This window comes from Mizuhopecten yessoensis, unplaced genomic scaffold (genome assembly GCF_002113885.1).
Source record: "Mizuhopecten yessoensis strain PY_sf001 unplaced genomic scaffold, ASM211388v2 scaffold715297, whole genome shotgun sequence".
Classification (NCBI taxonomy): domain Eukaryota; kingdom Metazoa; phylum Mollusca; class Bivalvia; order Pectinida; family Pectinidae; genus Mizuhopecten; species Mizuhopecten yessoensis.
This window is the reverse complement of record NW_018479550.1, coordinates 1-10,286: the sequence shown is the minus strand read 5'-3', so window position 1 is coordinate 10,286 and position 10,286 is coordinate 1. Positions and strand designations below refer to the sequence as shown.

Sequence of the window (10,286 nt, the reverse complement as noted above, 5' to 3'; positions counted from 1 at the left end):
AAGTCCGCCCGCATCTACTCCTGGTGATCTCACACAATTGTGACTAAAGTATAAATCCGTCGGAGTCAAGGAAAATTGTCTCGATTTATGGTATCATTATGGAAAATAACTGCAGATAATGAGAACATTCGTTACTAATGAATGTAAACTGTAAACACATACTGTATGATATTTTATTACAAATGTTTACATAATAAAAACAATACATAACAGAAGTTGAGAGAAAGTCAATACCAGTATATACAACACGAAGAACTAAGGAGGCGTCAAAGGCGAGGGGAGACACCATGAACCAAACAGAACAAAGAGCCAAAACACGGTTCGTTAGATGGGTAAGCATACCATGAGCCACACGTGTCACCTGTCTTGATATCTGCCGTAACTAATATGTCCAAACGTCAATGTTGTCGTTGTAATTCAAGTTACATTGCAATGTCAAACCGTCTAAGTTATATTATTATTTTCCTTTTTTGCTTAATGGAAATGAGCGGATACTCCTATTTTTGCTATTAATTAATTAGTCTGTGCAGCTGTAGTCAAGTTTATTACCTGACTTTGTGTTAACTTATATAACATAAGCTATGTGTTTCAAGGCATACCTGAAATCCAAAATTATTCAACATTGTTGCTAGAACTGTGTGTTCACAAGCATATTTTGACAGTACATGCAGTATATGTGAATAGTATATTTGAAGTTTGTATTCACACGTATTTTGAACTGTGTGCGCACAATTCTACCTCACCTTTGCGTTCACCTAAACATCTTTATTATACGTTCACAAATGTAATGGTATGACCTGTGTGTGTTCCACTTTCCCTAAGTATACAGAAACGTAGTGTTCATCTATCATTCACGACCTTTGTGTTCACATGTATATCTGAAAAGTGTGTTCATTTATATATAAATATATATATTACGAATTGTGTGTTCAGGTTCATGTGTGCTATGTACATAGACATATACAATCCGCTCAACCATGCATGTTGTTGATAATATACTGTAGCTTGAGAGGGAGTTACAAAGCTAAATAAACTTACCAGAAGCACGATTGGGTTTACAAAGCACCAGCAAATCCGTACAAACACAGGAACTCCACGACCAATCATCATTTCAATGTCCCGCGAAAACCGTTCTGCTCCTGTCTAAACGTGTTAAGTACCGTCAATGAGGTTCTTCAGTTTGCAAATATATATGCATCGAAGTTTTAGGTATCAACGTTTAAAGAAAGACTTGTCCCTCTCTAAGGCTGTCGCTTTGGAAGGGGCATACATGGAAAATCTAAGCCCGTTTCCTCATCCCACTGGTATTGTATGATATACTTATGTTATTCAACTGTTTTAACTACACTATGACAAAATGACAATATGATCATTGTTATAATGTCATCACTCAGTCCGAGCTTGAGAGAGAAACGTAAATACTTACATTGTATACTATGTAAAGCTTTGAAGCATGTCTATCATACTATTTTCTGGTAAATTACTTCATACATATCATACTATTATCTGGTAAATTACTTCATATACATTATACAATCACATCAGCAGGCTAGAACAACGTTTAACTTCAATGTAGAACATTGTTTAAGTGGCTGATATTTATTTGTTTTCATTTGTATATATATACAATTATTCTAATTAGGATAATTCATATGACACATTTATAAACTTTTCGCATTTAAACTAGATTTAACAATCAATAATTTTGGTAGCAAATACGACAACAGAAATCAACAAAGTTAATAGTCAATGTAAAACTATGTATCGATTATAAAAATATCACTTCAGAATATTATTTACGAACATTATGTGTTTTTTTTTCCAAATTAAGGCCCGGAAATATCTTTAACCATTACATTAATGAGAAGTTACCATATATCCATCCGAATATAAGACACTCGATCAGACCAAACACCGGTATGGACACCGCAACGTACCAGTCAAATAGCTGGTAGAAGTATATCCCGGCCTACAGAACAAAGACATTCTAAATATATAACATACCAACACATATTTAGCTTTACCACATAACTTACCCATTTAACTATTAATGTCATACGGCCATGTCACAAATATAGTCATTCACACGTGTAATAGAAGCTTAGGGAAATGTGATTTGTCCTTGTACATTTGAATGTTTTCCTTTGAAATTAACTTGAAATGTATATGTTATCACTTATATTTTCATCACATTTAAAACTGTTCATTATTAAATTTATCAAAAAACCCAAATAAAACAGGAACTAATTTGCACTGCGCGGAACGACAATACTATGATCGGAGTACTTTGGTTGAGATCTTTATACCGTCTACTGATACCACATAGTTTTTTTCCTATTTTGTTTTTAAATATCGATCTTATGTGATAAATAACATCCTAACTGAGTGTCCATGTAATATTGAATTTATCAAACTCGTTTAATAAATTGAATATGACATAGATACTCTACTCATGCGAGATCCTCTGTATACAACGTATCAGCCAAACTGTATTTATGTATATACTCTGGCCTTCAACACACAGAAATACAAAATAAAATATACCAACTCATATTTACCTATACAACGTAGAAGTCAAACAATTGGCAGATGTATATACTGGCATGCTACACTGAGATCTATATAATACCATTTACCAATCTATATTCTAATCTATATGTTGGCTGTTTGTAAAGGGCTTAACGTCGTATCAAAAGCTAAGGTAATGTAAGGACAGGTTTCTTTACATGCACGTGTATATATTAATCAACGTACCTCACGGTTAGTCCAATCTACATTTACAATAAACGAGGTACATATCAATTTGATAAAAATCTTGTCACAGAAGATTTTACCGAACAGGAAGTAGATAGAAACTTTGGTACTGAATACTTACCCCAGCAGGAAGTAGATACAAACATTTGGTACAGAAGACTATCCCCAGCAGGAAGTAGATACGAACCTGGGTACAGAAAACCATCCCGAGCAGAAAGTAGATACGAACCTGGGTACAGAAAACTATCCCAAGCAGAAAGTAGATACAAACCTTTGGTACAGAAGACTATCCCGAGCAGAAAGTAGATACAAACCTTTGGTACAGAAAACCATCCCGAGCAGAAAGTAGATACGAACCTGGGAACAGAAAACCATCCCGAGCAGAAAGTAGATATAAACCTTTGGAACAGAAGACTTACCCCGGCAGGAAATAGATACCAACCTTTGGAACAGAAGACTTACCCCGGCAATAAGTAGATACAGACCTTTGGTACAGAAGACTTACCCCGACAATAAGTAGATACAGACCTTTGGTACATTAGATTTACCCCGGCAGGAAGTAAACACAAACCTGGGTACAGAAGACTTACCCAAGCAGGAAGTAGATACAACACGTTGGTACAGAAAAACTTACCCCGGCAGGAGGTACATGTAGACACAAACCTTGGTTCAGAAGACTTAAACCAGCAGGAAGTAGATACAAACGTCGGTACAGAGGACTTACCCCAGCAGGAAGAATATACAAATCTGGGGACAGATTATTAATCCCCAGCAGGAAGTAGATACAAACCTTGGTACAGAAGACTTACCCCAGCAGGAAGAATATACAAATCTGGGTAAAGAATATTAATCCCCAGCAGGAAGTAGATACAAATCTTGGTACAGAAGACTTACCCCAGCAGGAAGAATATACAAATCTGGGTAAAGAATATTAATCCCCAGCAGGAGGTAGATGCAAATCTTGGTACAGAAGACTTGCCCAAGCTGGAAGTAGATAAAAACCTGGTTAAAGAAAACTTACTCCGGCAAGAGGTACGTGTAGATACAAACCTTGGTTCAGAAGACTTAACCCAGCAGGAAGTAGATACAAAACTGGATACAGAAGACTTACCCCAGCAGGAAGAATATCCCCAGCAGGAAGTAGATACAAAAACTGGTATAGAAGACTTACCCCAGCAGGAAATAGATACAACCATGGGTACAGAAAACTTACCCCAGCAGGAGGTAGATACAAACCTGAGTACAGGATATTAACCCCAGCAAGAGGTAGATACAAACCTGAGTACAGAATATTAACCCCAGCAAGAGGTAGATACAAACCTGAGTACAGAATATTAACCCCAGCAGGAGGTAGATACAAACCTGAGTACAGAATATTAACCCCAGCAGGAGGTAGATACAAACCTGAGTACAGAATATTAACCCCAGCAGGAAGTAGACTAAACACACGGTCACTACTACTAAAACCTGTCTCTTCCGTAAAACTCGGAAATGATTTGTGATTGCCGCTACGACCACTTCGACACACGCAAACTACAAATAATGAAAATAGACAATTTACTATTTATAAATATTGTTTGAGACTAGCAATTAATGCAAAAGTGTTTTATTTGCTATGGAATTTTGATGTGAAATATATTTACACCACACATGGATTGTTTCTAGACAAAACCTACATACTCAAATAAAGTGAGACAAATAGCTACATTATTGTAAGCAGAACATGCAGTTTTAAACGTAGTAACTAACGTAATAATACATGGCTAAAACGAACAGCCATACCTCGCTATCCAACGCTACAGAAAGTAGCATTAGGAAGAACAGCACTGACCACAGGTTAGGTAGAGGCAGTGTAGACAGAGCTTCAGGGTATACCACAAAACCTAAACCAGGGCCTGCAACAGAACAAAGTAGGCAGCTATATTGTTATACTGTAATAATGATAAATATATCAACGCATCATCAGATGAAAAATAAACAAAACCAAAATAGGAAAACACTTAAAAGTATCAGTAAGTGACAGGTTAGTGTAAAGCAATTATCGGAAGGAATATGACACATATCCAGGCAGTCAGTACGCTAATAGCTGTGTGTTGATCCAAAAACCGACGCACCCCTGCAGACTACCTCTCTTGACAGTTTTCGGGGATGCAAACTAAATTGTTTACTTGATTCCGTAACTTTATCAAGGAACTGACCGAGTAGGTGAGAGGTGGGCGGAACTCATACCGATCTGACCCCACCCGATTTTGGTCGATCTTGAGAAAAGAGCAGACGATATTATCTGTATGAATAGATATATGAGTGTTGTTCCGTGTATGGGTATTCCGTCTTTGCGTATTGCAGAGTTATCTTCTCTTGAGAACAGGTATTAATTTTTACGTCACTTGTTTAAGAGAGTAACGTCATCAATTTTTGAGAAAACGACGTAATTTTCTCACACAAACCAATGACGTTACAATCAATACCTGCTTCCAAGGGAAGATAAATCTGCAATACACAAAGACGGAATATCAAAACAGCAATTCGATATTTTACGACTTCGCCTCGAGAAAGAGTCCTAGTCTCGGAGAACTAAAAACCTGCTTCATCCCTCGAGCCCATACTTAAATTGGTCAATGTTATGATTATCAATTTTCTATATTTTGATCACACCTTAGATGTAACGTAACCGTACCTGACTTTACTACCGTAGCTATGGGCAGATTGGCGTTGTGAGCCATGTATCCAATGACAGCAAACACTACGAAGCCGCCATATATACTGGTGCCCTCACTGATGCAGGTCAGTATGACGGAATCCCTTTCAACATAAAAGTTCATTATTAAACAGCGTTCCAGATCATATGTAGGTCCACCCGAGCAAAAGGTTGTGTATTTTTTAACTTATTTCATAATTCAAACTACAATCAACAGACTAAAAAAATGAAATACTTGCAGGAAGTTACATGTAGCGTTACTTGTTTTTGACAATACTGAAGGAAAAAATCTGAGCTAACTTACATTGTACCTGTATTACAACCCTATGTACCTGTAACAGTTGTTATGGAACTTGTTGTAGCTAGCCATTGTGATGAGTTGTCCCCAGCACGGACACAACGAGTAAAACACCTGCAATGCTGCTTCTATCCATACCTGTAAAATATACAACCTTATTAATGTGCTCAATTGTAAATGTATTACATTGTAATGAACGCTATCGTGTTAACTTAAAGCATTGACACTTATTATAAAATAATGATTTAGTAAAATTTACTGGATTCTTTGTTGTTATTACACGGCATTTGTCATATCACCATATCTTAATACAAAATAAATAAGAAGAAAATAACGAAGTGTCACAAAAACCGTAATATGGATTCAAACCCATGGCAAAGAATGACAACGGGAAGATAACTCCAGTGCTCTTTGCAATGTACAAGGAAAATAGGACCAGGCGGGCATGTACATACATGTCGTAATCATATCGAATAGTGTGTTACCCAATCTAGGTTACTGGCGTAACGCGATTGTTGCGCTGTTTTTTTCTAAGCCATTTTAACTATTTGCATCAGCATGCCTCCCTACTCAGCATTGTATACACGTAGCAATTAGCGAGTTTCTCTGTTAGAAAGACGCAAATTCTCGAATTCCAGTTATACATGATATTCAGAAAACAATTTTAAGCAAGATTCATAAATATCAGACCTAATGGGAGCGAGTTGCTATCAATTTATCAATCATTAAACTTTGTATGCATATTGAGACTAGAAAGATATACCGTCAAAGGTCATTCCCGATACCGTGAGTTTGTAACGCCATCGCTTAATGTTCCTTGGGATATCAAATAGAATGACGACACACTATGTTACTTATCGAATTTATATCAGTAATCGTGCCATGACTATGGTGGCTTATTTGTACAATTTTGTTACTTCGCCAACGGAATTTTAGATTATGATATGTCGTTGTTTCGTTATTTTGCGGCGAAATTACGACATTATATGTGTATCTAAATTGGTGTCATCTCGTCTTTTTGCCTTGACAAGACGAAAAGACGACAAAGTCGAGCGAAAAGACGAAATAATTACGCGATAATTATCGACACACAACTGGTTTCGTGTTACAAATGTGGTCCTGTCATCTTTCCGTTACCATACCTGACACTACAGAGCTTCTAATACCTGATCAACGTTAAGTACAGTAAATATCTTCATACCTGAGGCTCTCTTAATTTCGAGAAATCCGGAGTTAAGTAAAACAATATTCCATCTATCGCTCCGGGGAGAAAAATGGCTCGTATCAGGATAATGGTCAGTAGTATGTAAGGTAATGTTGCCGTCACGTACACCACCTGTACATAGTTATGTAATCATTTATACTGCTTTACATATAAGACATACAAGGTAAAAAAACAATTCAGATTTCTGACAACACAACATTATTTTATAAAGAGTTCATCAATGATATTATCCCCGGCCTGATGTTCACAGGGACCAGAGAAGTCATGTCAGTGTACATGTTATATAGGAAGTATTATTAGACAAAACAAGCCATCTCAAACGACGACAGAGGAAAAACATGACCAAACCCAACTTCTTTGCTGCAAACTGCACCCACACACAAATAGCTGATATAGGATGCATCTACATTCGAAAAACCTCTTATTTGTGGTTGACGTCGAAATACAATGTGTCACGTAAAGTGCACGAAAAGTGCACCCAAAATGTATAGCCTCGCCCCAGTTTCCATTGCCTAACATAGCTCAAAACATTCAAAAAATATTTATTTGGGGATCACTTTTGCGTAAAGAGAATGGAGTTTATGTAGAAAATTAATAAAATTCTTCAAATTTTTGCAAGAAGAACATAAGGTGGATACCATTTTCAGAGTTCAAGAGCCTGCTACCTTTTTGAAATACATACCACAATATGGGGATGGTATTCGATTTTAACAAATATTGACCAAAGCCCTATGAAACGTTCAATAAATCTCCGTATACTTTTCAGGAGAAGTACAAACATAGTCATTTCATTTCATTTCAACAAATTGTATTGACTTTATATATGTCAATTATATTGGACATCAGGCTAGGCCTATTTAAGTCCTTTCCAAACTTATTTACAAACATTACATATATTCTTTCATGACAATCCAATTAAACAGTGCATGGGAGATAACTACAATAATTTGTGAAATGAACATTTTACAACTTCATTTAATCATTTTCTGTTTATGTTTTGGATATGAACGTTTAAATACATCATGTATATTTATTGACAACCCATCCTACATAAAATCCAAGGGATACAAACATCGTCTACCAAGAAACAGTCAGTATCAGGCTCCTGCGATGGTGTCGACAACACACTGTGGAATAAGGGTTCCAAGACTGTAACGGCGTGGGATGTTTATCTGTGACGCTGGTTTAGAAGGAACATTGATCAGCAGCAAAGGAATCATCCTCAGAAGGTATATACTAGTTTATCAGTGTTAATTTATCATTTATTACACAGACATATAATTACATCATATTTACCTTTCCCATCGATTTAATCCCCTTTATCAGACATATAGTCACCAGCGTCCAGGCGGCCAGGAAACAGACAGGTAGGTGCCAGGGCATGCCCCCGAGCTGCTCTATCCCTGAGGATAAGTTTAACGCGTTATACCTATGAAATAACAGGACATTACATCATATCTACATCATATCGTCAGCATCAAGTCATGTATACTAATGGACAGTTGTGATCGTGAATATGGAGTGATGTGAATTGAAAAAGTAAAATTGACCAAAATGAATCCGAGATTTGAAATTAACATGAGAAGATATTTTGACCGAGGCCGAGCAGAGGACCGTTTTAGGTTTTTAAGACTTCGTTTCGTGCCAAAATTGTTGCAAGTTACCAGTCATGCAGCTCAGCGAAAATGAAGAATCATGCTGACCAATACAATACATTTTTACGTTTAAAGATTAACAAACATACAATATATAACGAACCTGTCAAATATTTATTATCAAATGAACTGTTTAATTAGGCAAATGAGTATGGGATTCCCCTGATGGCTACATTAAGAAATCCGACTACATGTTTGTTTAGATCTGGTCACGTGTATCGGATCCGACCAATGCGATTGTGAGAAATAACACAATTTACAAAAATGTTAATTAAAACTCTGAAAATGAAATCTATAAGTCATTTAAACTGAAGAAAGTAATATCGTTCCTTCAGTGAAAGATATCAACAAACAATTGTATATTTACCACTAAGAGCGGTATTTTCTGTTTTTACCCTTCATAGTGTTCAGGCAAAGATGAAGAGACGCAAAATAATTGGTTTGTTTTGCTAATATTTACTATAAGTACATTCACTTATTGTTACTCTTCCTTTTTTCTTTCTATACATTCCATATGCTGTAGCTTTTCAAGAGAAAATAATTTCTTTCTATTTCTAAAAACATAAACGATGTGGATATATCTCGAAGTGAAATTGAATAACTTGGCAATGTTGATAACATTTTGTAAACAATTTTGACCAGTTACAAGCAAACAAACATAAGAATTGCGTTGAGTAGTTCATTTAAATTCGTCACGTCATAAGAATATTGTCAAATATAACACTATTTCTCCCATACTGTCTTATATCATTTTCAGATTCTACTCACGAACTTTAATCAGCTGCTTCCCTACTTGGAATGATTTTTTTTTGTCACCAAACGGTAGTAGACTCAAACGTATTTGGATGAGTTGTATTAACGTTGACAAGGTACGGGAGTTAACGATGTTTGACACTCACGATAATAACTGTGACAAAGTGGACACGGAATGAGATCATGTTTGAGTGAACTGCAATTTTGTTTTAGTCTAGAATATTGTTCCCTGCCCGCCTCCTTCTCATGTAAAGGGATTGGCTACTATATTGGCTTACATCCTTTACTGATCTGGAACTGATTTGTAAGATCAGAATGACAAGGATCTAGTACTTTCTTGTATTCCAAGTTATTAAAAAAAGTCTTGGATAGGGGATTATATAATTTTCATCATTATAACCTAAAGTATATTAATTGATTTTCTGCTATATTGTAATTTGGATTGATAGTTGGAAGATTGTCGTATGATTATTTTGTATGGTAATGAGGGTTTTTTATATCGTTCTGTGATCAGGGTGTAATTCTAATCCTGTTTCGGAATATAACATGTTTTTTCTTTAGCACATGTGGGGTTACCATGCAATTACTGTAGCTGCTTCACTTTGCACCGGCTTCAGTTTTTTATTCAGAATCTACCAAATTACGTTCATCCAAAACCTAATATGCGTATCCATGAGCTGGTACTACAGGGTATGATGTTTTATACAATTGTTAACAAAAGTGTTCTTTTCTCTTTCACTTATGACTTACATTTATATCTGTGCGTATTTTCAAACATTAAGAAAAAGTGATACTGTTGTTATCGGCGAGAAAAGAGAAGGGAATAGACAGTGTTTGCGATCCCTGTCCCAATACTCACATAGACTGTAATACAGAAATGTGTCGGTGATTTACTCACTGCCA

At 36.1% G+C, this 10,286-nt stretch overlaps 1 protein-coding gene across 1 annotated transcript; it reads right to left on the bottom strand.

Moving 5' to 3' along the window:
* Window positions 1–999: 999 nt before the first annotated feature.
* On the bottom strand, window positions 1,000–8,404 carry LOC110441067 (sodium- and chloride-dependent GABA transporter 3-like; the record flags this gene model as incomplete). The annotated part of the gene is made up of 8 exons (XM_021484162.1): window positions 1,000–1,139; window positions 1,873–1,969; window positions 4,159–4,287; window positions 4,537–4,649; window positions 5,432–5,556; window positions 5,785–5,888; window positions 6,952–7,086; window positions 8,272–8,404. Coding segments are annotated over 8 exons (976 nt in total), but the record flags the coding sequence as incomplete, so codon positions are not given.
* Between the last annotated feature and the right edge of the window lie 1,882 nt (window positions 8,405–10,286).